Source organism: Oryx dammah, unplaced genomic scaffold (assembly GCF_014754425.2).
Source record: "Oryx dammah isolate SB20612 unplaced genomic scaffold, SCBI_Odam_1.1 HiC_scaffold_17, whole genome shotgun sequence".
Taxonomy (NCBI): domain Eukaryota; kingdom Metazoa; phylum Chordata; class Mammalia; order Artiodactyla; family Bovidae; genus Oryx; species Oryx dammah.
The window spans coordinates 56482264-56506978 of record NW_024070201.1 but is presented as its reverse complement, the minus strand read 5'-3'; the positions used below and the strand labels follow the sequence as shown (position 1 = coordinate 56506978).

General features: G+C 36.8%; 2 protein-coding genes across 2 annotated transcripts in view; one reads left to right on the top strand and one right to left on the bottom strand.

Annotated features, from left to right (window-relative positions):
- Positions 1 to 3933, bottom strand: part of METTL15 (methyltransferase like 15) — a 224790-nt gene extending 220857 nt beyond the window's left edge. The window contains exon 1 of the mRNA XM_040257759.1: positions 1626 to 3933. The gene's annotated coding sequence lies outside the window, so the exon portion shown is untranslated. The remainder of the gene's footprint in view (positions 1 to 1625) is intronic.
- Positions 3934 to 3978: 45 nt separating this feature from the next.
- The window catches only part of KIF18A (kinesin family member 18A), an 81570-nt gene continuing 60833 nt past the window's right edge, over positions 3979 to 24715 (top strand). The window contains exons 1-7 of the mRNA XM_040257758.1: positions 3979 to 4069; positions 14863 to 15235; positions 16838 to 16995; positions 20348 to 20452; positions 20880 to 20990; positions 22032 to 22229; positions 24216 to 24392. Coding sequence (XP_040113692.1) covers positions 14911 to 15235; positions 16838 to 16995; positions 20348 to 20452; positions 20880 to 20990; positions 22032 to 22229; positions 24216 to 24392 — 1074 coding nt within the window. The 5' untranslated portion in view covers positions 3979 to 4069; positions 14863 to 14910. The remainder of the gene's footprint in view (positions 4070 to 14862; positions 15236 to 16837; positions 16996 to 20347; positions 20453 to 20879; positions 20991 to 22031; positions 22230 to 24215; positions 24393 to 24715) is intronic.

Here is a 24715-nt window from a genome sequence, read left to right as displayed (position 1 = left end):
GTTGTTTAGCAGTTAACAAATTAGCCAGATTATGAATTATGCCTTATGCTTCCAGAAAGTTTACACAAGCCAAATTATGCTCTAACTTGGCATTTCTAACATATTTCAAAATAAATGCTAACATTTATTGAGCACTTACTAAGTACCACTTACTAGTCTAAGCACACTACATGTACTAACTCATTCAATCCTTACTCCAACACTTAGAGGTAGGTACTATTATTATTTCCATTTTACAGAGGAGAAAACAGAGAAGTAATCTGCAAAAGGTCACAAAGTTGGAGAGTCATAAAGCTAGAACTGTAACAACAGCATTCTTTCCCCAGAATTTTTCATCTTAACCTATAAACCTAGCCCACTGGCTTTATTTAATACAGTCATGTAATTGAAAGATACTTTGATTATACTGACTATGTATTTTTAGTGTGCCATGAATTAGACTCATCCTTTTTAAGGAGCCAATATCCTACTGCTTGGTCTATTCCACCTGGAAACAGTACACAGTGTGGCACCCAAGAGAAGACACTTAACGATATACAGCCCTCAATACTGGAATCTGGAGTATTTAAACAATTCAACCAACACTTTTTCTATTATTTTGCCTATCCAATATATGTAAACAATCTAAACTGGACGTTCAGATTTTGATAAATTTTTAACAAAACAAGCAATCGAACAAATAAAAAAGTCCATCAATTCCAATATCAGAATCAGAACCATGCAGGGAAAGGCAAGTAGGATTAAAAAAAAGTTTTCAACAGCATTTAATTTTCTTCTGCAATCAATTTCTTTGGATTTACTCAAATATATTCAAAGTACAAAACCTGTAGAGTTTATTATGCATGAATTGGCTACTAACCTGAGTAAGCATAGAGAAAACATTTCAATAATTAACCTTCCTCTTTGGTTGTGTTTTTTAATATGTCCCTAAAAATGGAAGGGGGCAAGCTCTAAAGGGAATCCCCTCTCTTCTGCAGCCCAGTCTCCTACCAGGTAACTCAGAGCACTCCTGCAGTCTGCTAAGAACCAGCCACCCTAAAAGATTTAAGATAGTTTTAAGTTCCCTCTGTTTACAGTAAAGAAGCAGGATGTCAGGAAATCTAAGCTCTAGAGCCAACTCTGTGGTTTTCTAGGTAAGCCATTTAACTTTTGCCTGCCAGCAAAATTCAGTCTAAGCTGCTGAGACCACGGAATTAGCCAGGTTACTCTTTTAAACGTGGGAACACAAAGGTGAGCGATACCTTTGAAAACTACTTCCTCAATGGTACTACCAATTACCATCATTGCAGTCAGCTCCCCCTGCAGAGAAAACTCTTTGGAAATTTAATTCCTAAGGCCAAAAAGTCGACCTGGAGGCTGGCAACCGAACGCAGAGAACGTGAAAAAGGTCCTAAAGAAGAAGAAGAAAAAAAACTCCATTCTTTTGCGTAAGAATTACACTCGGACGAGGGAAACTGTTTAGAAACTTCTGAACTCGGTATGAATGAATGCTGAGGAGAGTAAGCGTGAGAGCAGAGGCGCGAGTTTCCTTTGCGCTGGGCGAATCCGTCGTCCCCTGGAAGTTCCCCCACAGGCGTGGAGCGGGTTCCAAAAGAGCTCCCGGGGCTCGACCACCTTCTCCTCACCTGAGGAACGAAGACTTCCCAGTTAGCATCCAACTCGGGCCCGCGACGAACACTACGATCCGGGAAAATCTGAATTTGCCGCTCGCCCAGGTCCCAGCCCTGGGGGAAACTTGCGGGGACGGACAGATTGGGCCCACGTCCGCCCCAGCAACCAAGGACCGTCTGCCTTTGGTTCCGTTGCTTCCAGTCCCCAGCTGCCAAAGGGTCCCGCAGGCGCTCGGGTTCCAAAAAGTGTTCCTGGGGGTGGAGTGAGATATAAACTCCTAACCATTGCCAGCTTTAAATTCACTTTTATTTTATTTTTTTAATGTCTGATGCAACTTCAAACCTAACTTTCCATTTTGTCTTTTCTCCACTCTTTTCAGTTTACTCTAAACCTATGTTAAATTTCTGTGTTCTAAAAGACAGCAGTTAGTTATACTCTTATTTCCTAACGAAAGGTGGGAATTTCTGTCTCCTTAGCACTACGTGTTTGAAAGATTTTGGTTCTTTTGCCTTCATTTCGTTACAAAATACACCAGTTTCCTATCCTTTCTATTACACTCCTTAATGACTTGCTAAAGAGAAGCCAGCTGCCAGAGTAATGACATTGATTGTAACGTTAAAATTTCTCTTACTCCTTAAGACACATGGACAATTCCTTAAGAATATGAACTTCATAATCTGAACTCTTTTAAACGGCAAGTGTGATGCAGAATTTAAATGTAAAATAAGCACTAGATTAGGTGTAAAAACACCCGTGAAATTGGTTCAGCCTTATACAATGTGGCTATCAAAAAGGAAATTTAAACACTTCTTTCGCAATGATCAGTACAATTTTACAAGGAATTGGTAAAACATGCCTATTTTCAGACTAGATTAGGATATCATCTTAATATCACTTAATCTAGAAAGTATTTCAGAAACAAGTGACTTCATTCTGAATTGGCTGGGTTGTACCCTTCAAAAGAAATATTTTTCTTAAGAGATTTTCTGAAAACTTCAGTTTTCTTTTCAGTAAAATAAATAGTATATACATCTCATGGGCTCTTTTGAAACTTGGAAGTGATTGGATAATGTATATAAAATTAATAAAATGCCCGGGACATCAAAGGTAAAGTACCACAGAGTGAGTGCATATTTGAAATAAAATAAAAAGCTTTCTCAGTTTTACTACCAAACCCAGCACCATACAAATCACTATCTCATTAGTTAAGATCTAGTACAGCCAGCAATTAGCTTTATTGATGCTCTATCCAGTGCTCAGAAATAATCATATATTATGCATCATATACAATACAAAGTGCTTCTGATTTTCTTCAATAGGAAATAATGCCTATAATATGAGGGCTTCCCCTACATTGTTCACTTATAACACTCTACATTTGGTGGTGTGCCATCCTGTATATATGGTGATGTCGAATCACTAGAACATAAGCTCCAAGAGGGCCAGGAGTTTGACTCAACTGTGTGCTATTATGTCCTTAAAATATACAATCAACAACTATTGAATGAATGGATACAACAATAGTAACATAAGAATAACAAAAATTCAGATCATACTATTAAAAATATCCTGAGAAATAAACGATGAATTCTCTTAGCAAACGTATCTGCCATTTTTTTCCCAGATATATATATATTTTTTTCTTTTTATAGTTACATTCTAAAATTCTAACTACAACCCAGGACTTAAAAGCCCACTGCATCCAATAATGAACTAGGCCAATAAATTTGAATAAATTTATTTTGTAATGCCATCTTAGAAAGAAATGGAAAAACAGTCATACAACAAATAGTTTCACAGTCAGCAGGCACTAAGGGAATGAGCCTGGGGTTCCTGAGCAATGAAGCCTGGGCCCTCAAACCAAAAGTCCTGGACTTTCGATTAATTTAGATGAATTGACCCCAGTTGTGTCCACGTGAAAGTGGCTGGAAGGAACAGGCCCCTATAGCTTCTAGATCACGGGACCTGTGCCTTGGAGGCCTCATTGCTTAATGGAGAAAAGGAGAAAATAAACACCCAAAACCCATTAATCCATACCCAACAGACTCCGCCTCTCCCCCTAGCAGAGGGCATGGCCAAGCCCTTCCCGCACTCGTCTCACTCACACCCTGAACCCAGGAACCGGGCCCGTGCCCGCGGTCTGAAGGCTTCCTGAAGATCCCAGGTGTCTGCCTCCCACCTGCAGCTGCAGCCTAACCCCGCCCACCTCGGCCAACGCCTCCGGAAGCAGCCTCCGCGTTGCCACGGTGACGCGGAGTTAGGCAGCTTCTAGTGCTCCGCGCCGCTAAGACGCCTGGAGCCAATCTGCAACGCGCCACGGCCACGTCCTGCGTGGTGACGTCACGAAGACGGAAGCCAATGAAAAGAGGCGCTGAGGAAGCTGGCTTGAGTTTGAATCTTGAGGCTGAGTTTGAATAGCCGGGTGGCGGACGTTCGAGTGAAACTTTTTGAGCCTGAGGTGAGTGTAAGGCTAGAGGAGAAAACTGGTCTCGGGGACTTTTTTTGGATGACCTATCTCGCTGGAAGCGGAGAGGTCCCGCCGCCTCAGGAATAGAGGACCCAGTGGGCTTGTTGACAAACACGGAAGCGTTAAGTGCGGCGATGGGGTAGGGTTGCGGGTGGGCCTGGTTAAGGTTCCTTGGGGATAAAGTGAAAGGAAGAAGGAACTTGAGAACGCACTAGAATGTGGCTCTGCCTGAACGAGAATCCTCGACGGCTCAGCAGGAAGATCAGGGATCTCCTACCTGAAATTCTGAGGAAATCGGAAATTTTAAAGGGCATCCTGGCTCTTTTCCCAGACTTTGGTTGAACACTAACTGTTCAGTACCTTACAGAGCAAAGTTCCTTCAGGACTCCATATACAGAGTGTTTTGTTTTGAAGTATAACTCTAGGCTTAACTATCAGATGAGGAGCCTTGGTTCACCAACTTGCAAGCTTTTTGTCCAGCGAGGTTCTGCTGTTAACCTGTCAAAGATCAGCTGGGAACCTTCCCCGAGCCCCAATTGTAGCATCAAGATAAAGCCTGCCAGGAGTGACTAATGGGTTTGCTGAGGATCAGCCAGGCTATGGAAGAGATACTGGCAGTTGATGCTCTGCAAATGAAAAATACTTAAAGCACTGAGAATCAGTTCTTCTACCATCGTTTCTTAAGTGTCTGCGAGATTCGCCTTGAGGAGTGTTCATTAGGCACTCCGTTTCAGAGAAGTCAAGGCTGACTGCTGTTTATGACATTATTTGGCCAAAATTGAAAATTTGTGTTGTATAGTGTATAGGTTACTAATTTTTAACAACCAGGTAGGATGTGTTAGACATTCCACAGGTTTCAGTTGATAGTGTTATTCTACCATGGTCAGCGACCCCATCTCGGATTTTGGTAAGTATTTATGAACTTCGTTGCCAGAGAACATGGCATCCAAAGGTTAGATACTGCTTTTTATTAACTTTCTACTATTTTGCAGGAATTGTTTGTTTCAGTACACAAAGGTTATCTGCCTTTTAACAGTAGAAATTGTCTCCTCTTCTATTACTAAACAAGTATTTACAAATACACAAAGTTTTCATTTTAAAATGTATCGTGTTCCACTCTAAATATATCTTGAATCAATTAAGGTACACAATAAAATGACTTTTATGCTATCAACTCTGCAAACTAGGAGGAAAAAGATAGTCCAGATGTTAGTACTGCCCTTCCCTCCTTTCGAAATTTTCATTCTTCCTTGATGCTTGCAAGTTACTAGAATCAGTGGCTCTAACACTCAAAGTTATTTCCAATAAAAGGTTTAAGTTACGTAGAGACTACATGATAAAGTGGAAGGTAGTTCCTGGTCCTAAAAAATGTTTATGGAATCTGCATCAAATTTGAATTTGTATTTAAGAAATAATTTATAACTGTATTACTCCACACCTTCAAGAAAATTTATACAACACGTCTGCTCCATTTTTTGAAAGCCTTTCGTTTTGATTCCAATAGAGCATAGTTGCTAAGAACATGGATTGTAGATTTGGACCTGGATCCACATTGTCTTCTCATTTAATCGCATGCCATTTTGGAAAAATTCCTTATCCTAAAACTAAGTCTCTGTTTTTGTAAACTGGAGTCAGTAATAGAGTCTACTTTATATTTTAAGGACTGAATGAGATGGTGAATGTCAATTGTTTATCATAATGCCTGGCATACAGAGTGTACTCAAATGACAGCCACTGTTCATTATTACTAATTATCACCATATCCACCTAATTCCAGAGTTCTAAATTAATAACATTTTCTGAAAATAGATACTTATCCAACTGGCACAGAAAAATCATGAACTTCCAGTTTTGTTTTAACATTCATTGCGAGAGCCCCAGTACTAGGCCCTGAGGTTTCTATCAAAAGTGAAAATAGTTTAACTTCTTCTATCAGAAAATTTCTTAGAGTTATATATTTATCTCGTTATGGAAAGGATGATTAAATACTTGAACTTTAGGTTCAGTCAGTCAGAGTTCAAATTTCATGTCTTGTGCTTCCAATAATGTGACTTCAGCCAGTTAACTTAACCTCTCTGTATTACAGTTTCTCTTTATATAAAACAGGTATGATTTTGTATCATATCCTATGATATAAAATCCTATATCATAGGGTTGTTACAGAGATTAAATAAGTATGTAAATTGCTTAGCACATTTTTATTTGTAGAATAACAAGTCAGGAAAAAGTATTCCAAAGTTATTAAGAGAAACTTTGTATTTAAGGTAAATTTTAATATTTTTTGGTTTTGGTTTTGAGATAAAAATACCTAGACTTGTTTAAAACCCAAATAGTACAAAAGAATATAAAAAGAAAGTAAACCTGCTTGTCAGTTATTTTCCCACATCAAGCAACTGTGTTATCAATTTCTTGTGTTCTCTTCCTGAGAGAGCCCACACACATACAAGTATGTATATGTCTTTTGAAAATACAAATGGTTGAATACCATATCCACTATTCTGCATTTATTTTTTGCACACATATCTTGAAAATCTTCATTAGTTCATTCATTCAGTTATTCAACAAGTATGTAAAAATTTCTAAATATATGACAAGCCCTTTTCTAGTTTCTGGAGTGCAGATAAAGTTCCAGTTCTCATAGTGCTTGCATTTTAGAAGGGAACTAAGCAATAAATATGTAACCAAATAATATATATTTTCCAAGTAGTTTATATACTAGGAAGGAAAATAAAACTGATAAGGAATTAGAGAGGCAAGGGCAGGGTAATACAGTTTGGAATGAAATCTTTAGGGAAAACCTCTATGAAGTGACGTTTGAACAAAGACCTGAATGATAAACTGAGGTATTAAGATTTGTAAATACCTGAAGATAGAGCCTGCCAGGCAGAGAGAAGAGAAAGGTAGGCCAGAATGAGACTGAGGTGTTGAACAAACACTGAGAAGGACAGTGAGACTGAAACAGTAATGGAGAGGGAAGGTAACGTTAGACAGGAACAAGGTATAGATCCTATAGGACCTGGTAAAGAGTGTGCATTTTATTCATATGCTGGAAAGTCATTGGAGCAGAACAAGATGAGGTACATCACATGATCTGATTTCTTTTGAAGATGGTATCAGTACATACAATTGATGAATTAAGTCAAATTTATTATATGCTCATATGATCTTTGACTTAACTGGCTTAAATTTTATCTAGGAAAACAGTAGCTAGATATAAGATGAGGATTTGCCTGTTCAACTTGGTTTATATTAACTTGCAACTGTTGAAGAGAATTAGTTTTAACACCACTTCCTTAAACATAACAGAAGAATGAGGCTCTCTGTGTAAGTCATTCTCCCAGAAAATTGAATGTTACCCTTATTTAAGTGATAGTGTTTTAACCATCTTCAACAATCAACATAAAAATGATCTCATTTTCCTAATTTTGTAAAGAAATTGGGCACATTATTTAACTTTTTTTGATGCCTCAGGGTCCTCATTATGATTTCTTGTTATTGCCAACCATTTTACTCTGCTATGGTATGTTGGTTCTCTTAGAGAAGTATGTGTTTGCCAAAAATGGCTATATTGCTTTTTTGAATTCCATGTCTACTTTTTATAACTCATTAATTTATTCATTAATCAAATGTTTTGAAAACTATATACCAAGCACACGGCAAGAGATAAGGAGGAATATAAAGGTAGAAACATATAGTCCTATTAGATGTTATATTTTTGTCATACACAATAATCATAAAATTTAGAGCTAGAAAAGAACATTAGTTATCAATGTAGTCCAACCCTATCATTTTATGGATTACTACTAATGCCCCTTCATCACCCTCTTTCATACTCTACCCACTCTAGACATACCTTTCTATTATAAAGGAAATGGTGTTATGTTTGTCCTTAATGTTTTAGTCCCACCAGTGAAATCCTACCAGCTTGCATTTTTGATTCTATTCAACAGATATCACTTGAAAGTAGATATGACAAAACTGAACAGAGACTGTGATACTATCTTCTGAATGATCATCTGAAAATAATTTTTGAGTAACACATTATTGCACAGATAACAATATATAGTCTTTTCTTTTGTCACTTCTTAAGTAAAAATGGTCAAGGAATGTAATTTCTGTGTGCCTTAGTCAGAATCAACTGGATTTCTATCTCTTTTACTTGGCCATGTTAGGGAAGAAAAAAAAAACAGTCATCATGTTTTAATGTAGGAACAACCTCATTAATTCCTAATGACATCAACATACTTGAACATAATTGAGCATAATTTTTTCATTTAATAATTTCCAATTAACTTCAAAGTCAAATCTAAGTTCTATAACTTGACATTCAAATCTTCTAGATCTGGCCCCACTTTTATCCAGCTTAATCTTTTTAATGCAGCCCTCTCCATTCCCTTGTGTTCTCTCTAGCTACAGTCAGAACTGAGCAAAGCTTAACTGAGCATCTCTATAGATGCTGTAGATAGAATTAAAATCATATAAAACTAAATGGTTAAACAAAATGAGATTTAAGCAAATTGACCACACAGCCATTTATGTCCTCTGCACAAGCTGTTTCCTACCACAGGCTTTTGGACTTGCAGCCCTGAAGTACTCCTGCCTGGGAGCCACTTACTTGCTCACTCCCTCACTTCGGTCTCTTTCCACAACATTCCCATCTAAAACAAGAACCCACACATACACTTCTAACTGTCTGTTCCAAGACGCAGAAAAATGCCTTACACATAGAAGGCACTCAGTGAATATTTATTGAATGCATAACTAGTTTTCTCTCCTGAAATCTTTTTTTTAACCTGGTAATAACTATCCATTCTTCAGCTCTCCATTCCAGTTGTTCCTCTGGGAAGCTTTCAAACTCTATCAATCTTAGGTAGCACTGCTGCTGCTGCTAAGTCGCTTCAGTTGTGTCCGATTCTGTGCGACCCCATAGACGGTTCCCCCGTCTCTGGGATTCTCCAGGCAAGAATACTGGAGTGGGTTGCCATTTCCCTCTCCAGTGCATGAAAGTGAAAAGTGAAAGTGAAGTTGCTAAGTCATGTCCAACTCCTAGCGACCCCATGGACTGTAGCCTACCAAGCTCCTCTGTCCATGGGATTTTCCAGGCAAGAGTACTGGAGTGGGTTGCCATTGCCTTCTCCATTAGGTAGCACTGTAAACCTTTATCTGATAGCACTTATCAGAGTTGCAGCTTTGCATATTTGCACGACTATTTTATCAATGGCTCTTTGCTCACTAACCTATATGTAATAATAATAGCAGATGTTATAATGCCTTCTCTGTGCCAGGTATTTTTCTAAGTGCTAATCCTCACAAGAACTTTATAAGGTGGTTATTATTATTAGTCCCACTTTAGAGATGAGGAAACTAATCCATAAAGAGATTCAGTAACTTGCCCACTGTCACAGCCAGTAAGTAGAACTGGGATTTTAACAGTTAACTTACTGAGTTAATGAGTTAATTAACAAGAGATACCTTCCCACCTAAGATCTGTTTTGAAAAAAATCACCCAATGTTTTATATGTTTTTTAACCATTTCATTTGTGTATATTTTCTCTACCATTGAGGGGGGAAAAAAGCATATCAATTAAAAGCAAGGCATTGTTGAACATTTCTAAAAGCTTCTAGAAAAATCTGTGTAAAGGTTAGTTTTTGGTATCACAAGGAATGTGAGAATCTGTTTTCGTTATTCAGTTGCCCAGTCATGTCCAATTCTTCACTGCCCCATGACTGCAGTATATCAGGCTTCCCTGTCCCTCACCATCTCCTGGAGTTTGCCCAAGTTCAGGTCTATTGAATCAATGATGCCATCCAATCATCTCATCCTCTTCTCCTCCTGCTTTGAGTCCTTCCCATCATCAGGATCTTTTCTAACAAGTCAGCTGTTCGCATCAGGTGGCCAAAGTGTTGGAGCTTCAGATTCAGAGTATTCAGGGTTGATTTCCTTTCAGATTGACTGGTTTGATCTCCTTGCTGTCCAAGGGACTCTCAAGAGTCTTCTCCAACACCTCAGTTTGAAAGCATCAGTTCTTCCATGCTCTGCCTTCTTTATTGTCCTGCTCTAATATCCATACTGGAAAGCCCATTGTCTTGACTATGTAGACCTTTGTCGGCAAAGTGATGTCTTTACTTTCTTAATATACTGTCTAGGTTTGTCATAGCTTTCCTGTCAAGAAGCAGGCATCTTCTAATTTCATGGCTGTAGTCACCATCTGCAGTGATTTTAGAGTCCAGGAAGAAGAAATCTGTCACTGCTTTCACCTTGTCCCCATCTGTTTGCCCTAAAATGATGGGACCAGATGCCATGATCTTAGTTTTTTTTTGATATTGAGTTATAAGCCTCTTTTTCACTCTCCTCCTTCACCCTCATCAAGAGGCTCTTTAGTTTCTCTTCACTTTCCCTCATTAGAAATCCATGTAGAGGTTAAGTTTGGGTATCACAAGGAATGTGAGATTCTACTAGCCTTTAATAGACAGGGGTCAGAAATGTTAACATCCTGTAATGTTTGAGACAGTTCCGAATAAGGAAGAATTGTTCTACCCAAAATGCCAATGATAAGCTCACTGGGAAACAATGAAAAATGGGCCAGTTATCTTTGGGAAGAAGAGGCAGGATTGGAGGCAGGTATGGAAGAGAATTGGCATTTATTGAATGCCTTAATACACTTAATGCTTTTTATCTCTTTTAGCTTAAAGACAGCTATTAGGTATTATTTCTTTTATACAAACAAGAAACCTGGAATTCAGTGAGGTCAAGTAACTTGTCCAAGGTCAAAGAAGAGGGGTATAGGTATTTATGGGAGTTGGCTAGACAGAAGCTCAGGGTGAAGAAAGACCAGAGTAGTAATTCATCTGGGACCTAATTGTTAGAATCTAAATGACCATCCTTTCCTTTTCAGTGTTCTACTTTGGGGACTCACAGAGTTCTAAAAAGGGAGTGCTATGTCCAATGTCTTCAGCTTTTAGATTGTCTTGGCCTTGATTTGAATTCCTTTCAAAAGTGTATGGTTTTCTGATATATGTTAGCTTTATCATTATTATTTCTTCCACTTTAGGAAATACAATATCTTCTTTTAACCCTATCCCTCTCTACCCACACCATTTCTTTGCTTACTTGTGCAGTGAAAGAGGAGAGTGAAAAAGTTGGCTTAAAGCTCAACATTCAGAAAATGAAGATCATGGCATCTGGTCCCATCACTTCTGGGGAAATAGATGGGGAAACAGTGCCAGACTTTATTTTTTGGGGCTCCAAAATCACTGCAGATGGTGATTGCAGCCATGAAATTAAAAGATGCTTACTCCTTGGAAGAAGAGTTATGAGCAACCTAGATAGTATATTCAAAAGCAGAGACATTACTTTGCTGACTAAGGTCCATCTAGTCAAGGCTATGGTTTTTCCAGTAGTCATGTATGGATGTGAGAGTTGGACTGTGAAGAAGGCTGAGTGCCAAAGAAAATTGATGCTTTTGAACTGTGGTGTTGGAGAAGACTCTTGACAGTCCCTTGGACTGCAAGGAGATCCAACCAGTCCATTCTGAAGGAGATCAGCCCTGGGATTTCTTTGGAAGGAATGATGCTAAAGCTGAAACTCCAGTACTTTGGCCACCTCATGCGAAGAGTTGACTCATTGGAAAAGACTCTGATGCTGGGAGGGATTGGGGGCAGGAGGAGAAGGGGACGACCGAGGATGAGATGGCTGGATGGCATCACGGACTCGATGGACGTGAGTCTGAGTGAACTCTGGGAGATGGTGATGGACAGGGAGGCCTGGCGTGCTGCGATTCATGGGGTCGCAAAGAGTCAGACGCGACTGAACTGAACTGAACTGAACTGAGTGCTTCCTACATTTGCTATCTGAGTCTTCTCCTATTCAGGCCTTTGTCCTACCATTGCCCCACGTTGTTCTTATTTGCTTCTATGTTACCAAATCCCATGATGACTTTTAGTAAGTACTTAGCCTATTTGGCTTAAAACTCAACATTCAGAAAACTAAGATCATGGCATCTGGTTCCATGACTTCATGGCAAATGCATGGGGAAACAATGGAAACAGTGACAGACTTTATTTTTTGAGGCTCCAAAATCACTGCAGATGGTGACTGCAGCCATGAAATTAAGACACTTGCTCCTTGGAAGAAAAGCTATGCCCAACATAGACAGCATATTAAAAAGCAGAGATATTACTTTGCCAACAAAGGTTTGTCTAGTCAAAGCTTTGGTTTTTCCAGTAGTTGTGTATGGATGTGAGAGTTGGACTATAAAGAAGCCTGAGTGCTGAAGAATTGATGTTTTTGAACTATGGTGTTGGAGAAGACTGTTGAGAGTCCTTTGGATAGCAAGGAAATCCAACCAGTCCATCCTAAAGGAAATCAGTCCTGAATATTAATTAGAAGAACTGATGTTGAAGCTGAAACTCCAATACTTTGGCCACCTGATGTGAAGAACCAACTCATTTGAAAAGACCCTGATGCTAGGAAAGATTGAAGGTGGGAGGAGAAGGGGACAACAGAGGATGAGGTGGTTGGATAACATCACCGACTCACGGACATGAGTTTGAGTAAGCTCCAGGAGTGATAGGAGTTTGAGTAGGCTCCGGGAGTGATAGACATGAGTTTGAGTAGGCTCTGGGAGTTGGTGATGGACAGGGAAGCCTGGCGTGCTGCAGTGCATGGGGTCACAAAGAGTCGGACACGATTGAACAACTGAAGTGAACTGGACCTATTAGCAGTTATTTAGCACAATTGATCATTCTCTCCTCCTTGATTTAGAAGGCCCCCCTAAGTTTTAATGCCATGATAAGCTTGAAAAACTGAAAAGCTTCACATTGCATTAAAACTCTGAGGACAGCCTTTACTTTCTTGACTTAGCTTTCAGCTGCCTTGAAATGTCCATCTAAATGTTGATTAATGTTTTCAGATTTAAGATATCCAGAATGAACTCCTGATCTTCACGCCAAAACCTGCTTTACCCTCAGTTATTTCTATCTCAGTTGATGGCTACTCTGTTCTACTCTGTTCTTCCAACACTCAGGCCAAGAACTTTGGAGTAATTCCTGAATCCTATCTTTCTCTCATTCCCCCCATCTATCAGAAAATTCTTTTGTCTTTACTTTCAGACTGTATTTACCACTCCCTGTTCTAAGTTGACTGCATCATCTTTTGTCTGCATTATTTCAGTGGCCTCAGTAGTTTCCGTTTCCTCAAGTACATCAACAGTGAAAATGATCAGATTGCAAAAATCAAATGCAAAAATATTAAATGATACGCAAATACAAAAACTTCATAAATCTCTGAAATATTAATCAGATCCTGGGCTTCCACTTCAACTCAGACTTTATAGCTGAAAGAAAAGAAAGTGAAGTCGCTCGGTTGTGTCCGACTCTGCAACCCCATAGACTGTAGTCTACCATTCTCCTCTGTCCATGGTATTTTCCAGGCAAGAGTACTGGAGTGGGTTGCAATTTCCTTCTCTAGAGGTTCTTCCCGACCCAGGGATTGAACTTGGGTCTCCCTCATTGTAGGCAGACGCTTTACCATCTGAGCCACCAGGGAAGTCCTAACTTTATAGCTAAACCATATATAATCACAGGTAGGAAAAACCTAGCTTTGATTTTTCAGGAGAGCTCTAATACTACTTTAGTTTGGGTCATGAGAATGGACAGGAAAGGGTCTCTTAGAATTGTATTAAGGTACTGAAGGGATAGCTTTGGCTTACAAACTATTTTTAATAAAATTGATCTTGGCTGCAAGTCTCTTGGCACTGGAAATTGACCCAACCAGGCTTATCTGTACCTGTATCTCAGAGACCCATAGAGTTAAAAATAGTTCCAGGTATATGTCAGTTAGCTCGTTCAGGTAGAAAGTAATAGAGATGGTATAGTCCCCTAATTTTTTGTGTATTCAGAAATTCTGATCTCTGAATATAGATCCTAGTCTCTGCTCTAAAATTATGCATATTTTGTCATCCAGTTTTTATAATGTCTGTTGAGCTTCCCAAGTGGGACAGTGGTAAAGAATCTGCCTGCCAGTGCAGAAGACACAGGAGATGCAGGTTCAATCCATAGGTCCGGGAGAGTCCCTGGTGTAGGAAATGGCAACCACCCCAGTATTCTTGCCTAGAAAATTCTATGGACTGAGGAGCCTGGTAGGGCACACAACCCATGGGAATGCAAAGAGTCAGACGCAACTGAACATGCACATTTATAGTGTCTACCATGTACTAGGCACTGTTTTAGACTTGGAATGCATTGGTAAGCAAAACAAGATTTTTTTTAAATGCCCTTAAGGGGCTTATAGTTTAACTAGAATAGAGAAAGTAAACACACAGTAAATAGATGGAAAATATATATTCTATTAGGAGGTGGTAAGTGCTTTGGGAAAAAATTGAGCGGTACAAGGGCAGTTAGGAATTGGTTTGGCAATTTTAATAAGGGTGGGCAGAATGGGCACCATTTGGGCAAGGACTTGAAAGAAGTGACAGAGTTAGTCATGTAATTATTGAGGAAAGCACTTTATGACAGAATGGCTAGCGAAAGGGCGTAATTGGGGCACTTGGCATGTTAGTTGGAGTAGGGGCAATGGGGAAGACAATAGGACATGAGGCAGAAGACCTAGGCCTTTAAAAGAAATTCAGGTCAAAATAAGAACCATTGGAAAGTTTCAAACTAGGGATTTCCAGTAACATTTACTATGTGAGTGAAACACAATTAACACCTTTTTTTTTTAGTTAGTACTACATGCTAGTCATTTTGCATATAGTAGAATTAATATTAATACTCTTTAATTTCAGAGAAATATTCAACCACTCATATAAGCAGAGGAATCAAGATAGTCAACAATGTCTGTCACTGAGGAAGACCTGTGTCATCACATGAAAGTAGTTGTCCGTGTGCGTCCTGAGAACACAAAAGAAAAGGCCTCTGGATTTCATAAAGTACTCCATGTTGTGGATAAGCATATTCTTGTTTTTGATCCCAAACAAGAAGAAATCAGCTTTTTCCATGGAAAGAAAACTATGAATCGAGACATTACAAAGAGACAAAATAAGGATCTTAAATTTGTATTTGATGCTGTTTTTGACGAAACTTCAACTCAGTTGGAAGTTTTTGAACACACTACTAAGCCAATTCTTCGTAGTTTTTTGAATGGATATAATTGCACAGGTAATTATTTCAGCTGGGATTTAATGATTCCATCTGATTTCATTTTTATATTAGGACATCTACTTGACTCTTCTAAATATAATCAATTTTAAGATGCTTGTTTGCTAAAAATTCTTCAGTTCAGTACTTGGTAAATATAGATTTTCTTTGAAATTTAGTCATATGTATATTTTTGAAACTCTCTTTTCCTGGATCTTGCTTTGGTTTCTGTAGATCGTCATCCTTCCCATTTCTTATGTTTTAAAATCACATGCTTCAGATAGTTGATGCCAGATTTCTCACAATTTGTATTCATAAATATTCCCAATGTTTACTATGCAGCACTCTATCCCTGGGGGATAGTGGAACCTTTCTGAACACTTAGCAATTTCTTCATAGCACTGTTTTTTCTTTATAATACCTTGAAGTAACTATTTTTAAAGCCCATGTTGAGTATCACACATGTGCTGTTTTAGCATATCTTCAGCCCAAAGAAGCATCTTTAGTGCTCTCCATAGACCTATAATAATTTGCCTTTCAAAATGATTCTGTTGATTTCCTAGAAAAAGAGCTCTCCAAAATGCCAGTTAATTGAATGCTTACCAAGTATTTCACACCATTATTATTACTTTTGTAATTACCACCATTTATGGCATTATCTTTAAGATACCCCAAAACTATAATATGTTTCCCTGTCTTTCACTGACTCATTCACTTTTATTGCAGAAGGTTTACCATCTAGGTCAAGAAAGAATGGAATGTGGTTTATTGATTAGACCTTTGATTCTCATTTTTAAGCAGATATTCTTTTCTTCATTCATGAAACTCCATATTGTCTCTGCTGCTGCTAAGTCACTTCAGTCGTGTCCGACTGTGCGACCCCATAGACGGCAGCCCACCAGGCTCAAATTATTTTAACTCCAAATGAAAAAATCTCTACAAAATTAATACTGAATCTTTGGTTTCTTCTTGATTTTACTTTATATTATCCACCTATCTTAAGACTTCGTGTTGTAGTGCCAGCTTACATAAAACAAAATAGAGTGAAACATGAACCAGTTTAATCCATCCTACTAAAAAGTATTTTTGTAGTTAACAAACTTAGCAGATTTAATTTATAAAAATAATTAGCAAAGATTTATTGCTTTAACTGAATATTATGTTGGGTATTTGCCATATGTAATTCAGAGTGGTTTTTTTTTTTTTTTTGGCATTTGAAGAAATGTATTACTGTTCTATTGTACTAAATAGAGTCTTGAAAGCAAAGTAATTTACCTAAAACAAAAATTTTAAAAGGAATTATTATAAATGGCTTTTATTTGGAATTCTGCAAATTTGTATTAATATTTAGTACCTGCTTTGTGCCAGATCATTTACTAATAGTGGAAGTCACTTACTAGGTAGGAAGGATACATAGTCTCTGCTTTGGTGGAACTCACGGTTAGAAATACAGTATGATACTGTAAATTGCCAGGATTTAAGAATGACTATAAATGAATTTGGATCTGTTGGATTTACAAGTTATTGTTTAGGATATCCAGGTGGGACTATTCACTAGACAGTAGATACAGTAACGTTATGTGTCATAACAAAGAACTCTGGTCCCTTTTCATATAAACTCAGTACTTGCATATGGCGCCACGGGAGCTGGAAAGACGCACACAATGCTAGGATCACCTGCTGACCCTGGAGTGATGTATCTAACAATGCTGGACCTTTACAAATCCATGGACGAGATTAAAGAAGAAAAAGTATGTAGTACCGCAGTTTCTTATCTGGAGGTAAGTTGGCAATATTATTTTTTAGTTTAATCAGTAGTATTGAGAAATCTTTTCATAAGAAATTCCATTGTCCTTTCAAATTATTCTATCAGGCAGAAATTTTTTCATGAATATATTAATATACAATCATTAAAATTCCTAGTCTTCAATTATTTGTTGTAGATCTTATTTTTTTCTGTTAAGTATTTTGCCATAACTCCTGACTTATACAGAAGTAGCAGGATTAGTATAGGTAGTATAAAGAACTTCTAGATTCCCTTCATTTGGATTCCCCATATGTTAACATTTTACTCTCTTTTCTTTCTTTCTGCATATGTGGTTTTCCTTCCTGCCCCCCCACCCCATCCCGAACTGTTTTGTTACAGGCTTGTAAAAACAGGAAATTGCTTAAATAGAAGCTAAATAGTAATCAATATCAGGAAATTAACAATGATATAATGAGATTTTGATAATTATTCTAATAACACCCTTTATTGAAAATAAAATCTAAGATCATGTATTGTATTCAGTTGCAATTCATCCCTTTAGTCCTTTAATTGGGATTTTTTTTTCCTATCTATTTTATGTTGCTCTTGTAAAGCTTTTAGTTGGATTTGTCACGATTATATTCAGGTTATGGACTGGCAGGAATACCACATAACTGTTGATGAATTCTTCTTATATAACATATCAAGAGGCTTATATAATTAGTTAGTCCTGATACTGGCTGTGTTAACTTTGTTTAATTGGGGTCTACAAAGTTTTTCCCCTATAAAGGTACTGTATTTCCCTTTATGGGACTTCCCTGGTGGCTCAGCGGTAAAGAATCTGCCTGCAGTGCGGGACACGCCAGTTCAATGCCTGGATCGTGAAGATCCCCTGCAAGAGGGCATGGCAACTCACTCCAGTATTCTTGCTGGGAAAATACCATGGACAGAAGAGCCTGGCAGGCTACAGTCCACTGAGTTGCAAAGAGTTGGATGTGAGCCAATCGATTGAGCATGCATTACCCTTTATAATTAATAAATAACTTGTAGGGAAACAGTGTAAATCCTGTGACTCCTCAGTCTTTGGTCTGTTCATTTTAGTATCCACTGATGATTCATGCCTGAATCAATTACTATCATGATTGCAGGTGATAGTGATTTTCAAATTCCATCGTTTCTTCTATAGTTCTTCATTGGCTTTCTACTACGAGGAAGAGCTTTCCCTTTCCTCTCCTGTATCAATGTAGACTTATGGATTCTTAATATTATTTCATTGATTATAATCCTTTTCTCTAAGTATTTATCTGTATGCTTAAATTGTGCAGATTTGGCCACGTGAGGCTCCTTCCTGCTATCTCGTGTGTGTGTGTGGTTTTTTTTTTGACATACCTCATCATTTGAGACTTTCTACCCTCTTAACAGCTGACATTCAACAAATAATAACTAAGTATTGGCACTTTCACTTTGTGTTCAGATAGTGTTTAGAAACCAATGCAGAAACAGACATCCCTGATTCTACTGCCTTTTCATTTGTGATGTCAGAGGGTCAATTTCTAGTTTTTACTGCTCTTGCTGACATCTTATTGTTTGAGAGTTCTTCACATTTCAAAAATTGATTTAAGATTATGTTGCTAAAAATTGTTGTCAGTCTATAGAACTTAGTGATAAAAGAGAAGTCAAATTCATTTTCTGTAGTTAAGTATTTTGAAAAGAGTTGTTCTGAACTTAATTAGGAAGAGAGCATGACACCATATTCATTTTTCTTCCTTAGATCCTTTTATAACTGGGAGAATTTCGAAGTTTGCTTATTTTTATAATGTTTTTAGTTGTTTTTTGTTTCTTTAAATCTGTTTTCATTTTACTAATGGTAAGGCAGTGTCTAATCTAACGGCTTTCCACTCAAGTCTGTGCACCAAAATTGCCTGTGGGGCTTTTTAAAACTAGACATACCTAGACCTTACCCCCTGGACATTTTAGTTTAATAGATTTGGATTGTGGCCAAGACATCTATGTATTTTAAAAGCTTCCAGGTGATTTTGATGCATAGACCAGCTTGATAGTAATTGTATAATTATGTATTTTGTGTGATTGAAGTGGATAAGGGAAATCATTTAAAAAGTGACTGTTGCTTATCAGAAAAATAAGAACCAAAAAATAATCTCTTCATTTTATCATTTTACTACTTCTAAGAATTTATTGCATTTAAAAATGGTTATCATTCATTATAGCAAGTTTTACCAGCAATGAATTATCACTGCAGGCTATTTATTAGAACATGGATATAACTTACAAAAAATAATTCTTAAAGATTAAATTTTATATGTGTTTTTTTTAATCTTATCAAATAGGTATAATTGTCATTTTGTTATCAAGTAGAAAACTTAGTACCTTTAGTAAATTCATAAAATTATGTCAATTGTACGATGTCTATACATTACTTATATTGTTGTTGTTTAGTCACTAAGTCATATCTGACGCATTTGCAACCCTATGGACTCTAGCCCACCAGGCTTCTCTGTCCATGGGATTTCCCAGGCAAGAATATTGGAGTCGGTTGCCCTTTCCTTTTCCAAGGGATCTTCCCAATCCAGGGATCAAATCCATGTCTCCTGCATTGGCATGCAGCTTTTTTACCACTGGGAGCCAACAGGGAAGCCCTACATTACTTACAGAAATTACTAAAAAGAAAAAGAATTGCCAGAAATTTAAAATACAGATGTGTGTTCAGAACCATTCAGTAGAGTGAGGATATCAGACTCTGCTCTTACCTTTGTGACTGTGAACTAGGGCAAATCCCTCATTCAAGTTGCAGGGAGACTGTCCCACTATGTAATTATCATTACATGTTAAACTTAATGCAATTGAAGGATAAGTGAAATAAATACCATCCATCTTTCAAGGGTTTTCTTTAACTTTTAAGCTCTGAAATTTAAAAAGTTTGGGCTACTTGGGCATCATGAAATAATATCTTCTCCAGTAAGAACCACACTACTTCCATACAACTTACATTTCCAATCCATTATAGAGTTTCCCAAGACTGTTTGTCCCATATATTTCCAGAAAATAGGAAGAGGCAATTCCAGCTATCCTATTTCTGTTGACTTGTAGTCATCAAATGGGGAATTACGGGGAGGATATAAGGACTCCATCATTAAATTTTAAGTTCAAGTGCTGGTTATCAAACTCTTCTGTTTTATCAGATGTTAGAAAAGTCATGGCAGTGTGTGATAGGAGGGATGAGATGAATGGAAATGAGCTGCTGCTTCTCTTTGAGACAAACTAATGTAACCTTAAGGCAGCAATGTATCCATGTTTGTGTGATGCTGTCGCTACTGTTTCAGTGTCAATGCTAAGCATCAATGCTAAGCAATCCTTTTTATTTTAAGGTATATAATGAACAGATTCGTGACCTCTTAGTAAATTCAGGGCCACTTGCTGTCCGGGAAGATGCCCAAAAAGGGGTGGTTGTTCAGGGATTGACTTTACATCAGGTATGTTTACAAACTTCTTTTTTTGCTTGTTCAAATAGCAAGTATGGTAATTTAGCCATGTACTTATTTTAAAATAATGAAGTATCAAGTTAAAATAATCAAGTTTATCATCAGTCTTCTTTTGTTTTCCTTTAAAATAATCAAATGGGCTTTTCTTTTAAAACTCTACTTGGACATTTAATATAGTATATTATTTTGCTTAATGTATTATTTTATCTCCTCAGAGAGATTAGATTTTATCTTTTATTTTTCATATAGCACAAAAGTGCTAAGAAGGTGATACATGATTGATATTTAATGGGATTTAATATATGGAAAATAATTTCTATTTTACCTGTAAAAGTCTGCTTGATTGTTGATGGTTTATTAAAAACTTTAAAGACCAGTGATTAATTTGTATGTTTTTCTTCTGTTTCAACTAATTTAGCCCAAATGTTCAGAGGAAATTTTGCAGTTACTGGATAATGGTAACAGAAACAGGACACAACATCCCACTGATACAAATGCTACATCTTCTCGTTCTCATGCTGTTTTCCAGGTAACAGGTCACTAGACGATAGCTCTTAAAATTGAATTTAGATGTAGCCAAATTTATGAATAGTAACCTTCAAACATTCTAAAATATCTCTTCATCTGTGAACTTTCCTACTTCTCAGCACTTCCTTTACTTTGCAGCTTTAAGAAGATTCAGTCAAGAATATTTAGAATTGAGATGATGTAAGTTAGAAACATGTAAATTTTTAACCTGTGTAAAAATACATGACAGTAAAGTGGAAGTATTAGAGGTTTTCTTTCCTTTTCTTTTCTTAAATTGGTAAAAAATACTAATCTTTCCAAAAGATAATCTTTTATTCAGAGCAGACTTTCTCTATAAAGCTCTTTATTTACAGAACCAATAAATTGGGGAGGTACTGATTAAGATTTCACCATAGTGACTATGTAAGTAGTTGCATTCTTTAAGAGAGAGTGTGATTCAGTTGATACAGTACTTTTTAGGAATACAGGTCTAGAAAAGCCTAAAGCATAGGTTATGTAGTTTCTAGTTCTATTAAAATTCAAACGATTATATGCTTTATTCTGGATTATGCTATTTGAAACTCATCTAATAGTTATAGGTGAAAGAATTCAAATCTGAGGATATCAGATCTTTCAGAAAGTCTCTAATCCACAAAGCTTCATTAATCTTTTCTCTTCTTCCCACTGACTCCTCTTCATTTATCAGTAATCTTGAGAGAAATGTTTATCAGGGACATTGAAATTTCCCCAAAATATCTTAGACTAAGTGTTACCAGAGTATAAAAGGCAACTGTTTTAACCTTCTATCAAACCAGGAGTTATTACTATTTACCCTCTAGTACACATATAGTAAGTCTTTTCATTTTCAAATTTTTCTCAACTTTACTAATTAGTTTTGATACTCTTGGATATCAGCCGGTCCAGTCAAGCTGTACCTTGTTCAGTATGTATTTATAGTAAAAATAATTGATTTCTTGCTCTTTTAAAAATAAAGTGTACATTTCCCTTTCAATTTTCTTAAATCTAATCCTCATTTTCCCTATTAACCTGTAATTTCAAAAAGATTTATTTGAGACAACAAGATAAAACAGCAAGTATCAATCAAAATGTCCGAATTGCCAAGATGACACTCATTGACCTGGCGGGGTCTGAAAGAGCCAGTGCTACCAGTGCTAAAGGGACCCGGTTTATAGAAGGCACAAATATCAATCGATCACTTTTAGCTCTTGGGAATGTTATCAATGCCTTAGCAGATACAAAGGTAGGTACTATATGTTTATTTGTGTAAGTATTTTGAAATATGTATAATTCCCAGAAGCATATTAATATAATTTTGTTTTAAAGATCTATTATAAATCAAGTTTGATCATGTTTATATAAAGAGCAAAGACCACAGAGAGCCGTATATCAAATAAAGCTATGGGTCAGTTATGTTTGTTTTGTTAACTTCTTGTTTTATAATCAGAATTTGTTGAATGAATGGTATTGAATATCAGATTGAGAGTTAATGTTTATGATATTTCCTTATCATTTATTTTGAATTTGATTTTTTTTAATGACAATTTAATGCACACTACACAATAAGCATGATAATTAAATTGGCATGAAGACAAAGCACACTTTAGAAAAAGTTAATTCTGGTCTGGTTAGTATTTTTTATATATATATATATATATGTATACACACTCTAAAATTGAGTTAAAGAATGTTGAGTCCTCTTAGGAAGAGAAGCTTAGGGTATAAAATATAATTAAATCATCTAATAGGGTAATGTTTGCTAGATGCCTTTGGGTCACTAAAAAATATTTTTGTCTACTCAACGCCAGAAGTGCTTCCAGGAGCACAGCATATTCAATAACTTCTATATTTGTAAAAATGACTTCCTTTTTTTTTTAAAGTTAATTGGTGCTGTTGGTTAAGAATCTGCCTGACAGTGCAGGAGACGCAAGGGATGTGGGTTTGACCCCTGGGTCGGGAAGATCCCCTGGAGGAGAAAATTGCAACCCACTCCAGTATTCTTGCCTGGAAAGTTCACGGACAGAGGAGCCTGGTGGGCTACAGTCCATGAGGTTGCAAAGAGTCAGACACAGCTGAGCACTCACATACATGATAATTTTAGTTCAAACCAAGCTCAGAAGCTGTAGGAAGGTTACTGTTAAACTCTTCAAAATTTGCATTTTGATAAATATGAAGTACATTAAAATGATTTGGGAACTCTCTTTTATTTTAAAAAAAGGCAAGTTTCTAAAATCACATGAATATTACAGAAGCAAAATATATTTTTATTCTAAATTAAAATCTCAGAATATGAGCAGACAGCATGGTATAGAGACTGATTTCCTAAATTTTGCCATTCATGAAATTTTTTCCATAACTGGTTTAATTTTAATAATTGACTGCTATTGAGTCGTTTGTTAGTCAGTGTTTAATGCATGTCTTATACATGCAAAATCAATTCAAGTAGCACCAGCCTGTGCACACTCCACACTGTTTGAGAAAGACTGCTATGATGGAAAGCATAGTACTACTGGGAGCTGGGAGAACTCAGGCTAGTTTCTAGCTTTGTGAATTACCAGCCATGTGACCTGAAGCAAGTCATGTGGCTTTTTGCTTAGCTTCATTTTTCTCTTCTGTAGTATGAAAGAGTTACACTGGATAGCATAAGATTGCTTTTTCTAGAAAAATAAAGTTCTCTTAGACCTGTGGTTGTGCTTTCAGATAAAGTATTTGTAAGTTTATAATTTATTTTGTATTCATATTAAATGGTTATTTAAAGAGAGAAGTAGCTCTCTGCCATACAGAATTCTTATTATTCCTCTGGGGTATGTTTCTCCAGGGCATATATTACTTTTGTATTTTAATTTCTTTTTAAAAATGAAATTTTTTAATAGACTTTTTGATTTTGAATAGTTTTAAATACAGAAAAGTTGATTAGATAATACAGGAAGATTGTATTCAATATACCCCACACTCAAGTTTCCTCTATTAGTATGTCACATTAATATGGTACACTTATTACAGCTAATGAAACAGTATTGATATTTTATGATTAACTAACATTCACACTTAATCAGATGGAGGTATAATCTTTCAGTGGGAAATTTGTTTTTTATGTTCACTGAGCAGTCCCATAAGATGTGTAAGGCTGGGCATAGTTGTGCAGTGCTTAAATTCTTATAGTGAAATGGTAGCAGATTTGTATTTGAATGTGGAAAATGACATAAGAATCCTGTTTTTGTTCTTTCAGAAAAAGAATCAGCATATTCCTTACAGAAATAGTAAGCTCACTCGCTTGTTAAAGGATTCTCTCGGAGGAAACTGTCAAACTATAATGATTGCTGCTGTTAGTCCTTCCTCTGTGTTCTACGATGACACATATAACACTCTTAAGTATGCTAACCGCGCAAAGGACATTAAATCTTCTGTAAGTGTGTTTACTCTGCCTTTGTGGTAAGAGTACTTGGTGCTTTTTTTTTTTTTTTCTTCTTTTTTATACCTCTAGCGAAATATGAAGTAGAGATATATTTCTACTAATGAGTTAAGAAATCAAGGCTAGAAATGTCTTTACTAACCCAGTTAATTGAGCATTAACTAGGACAGTTAAAACATTAAGCATCTTAATTATATATATAATAAATATGATTATTTAATCTTTGGAGAATTAGGATGTTTTAGTGCCTTTCTCTCTAACCTTTTTCACATCATGACACGTGATATTTTGATGGCGTTTTGGTGTAACTGGTCAAG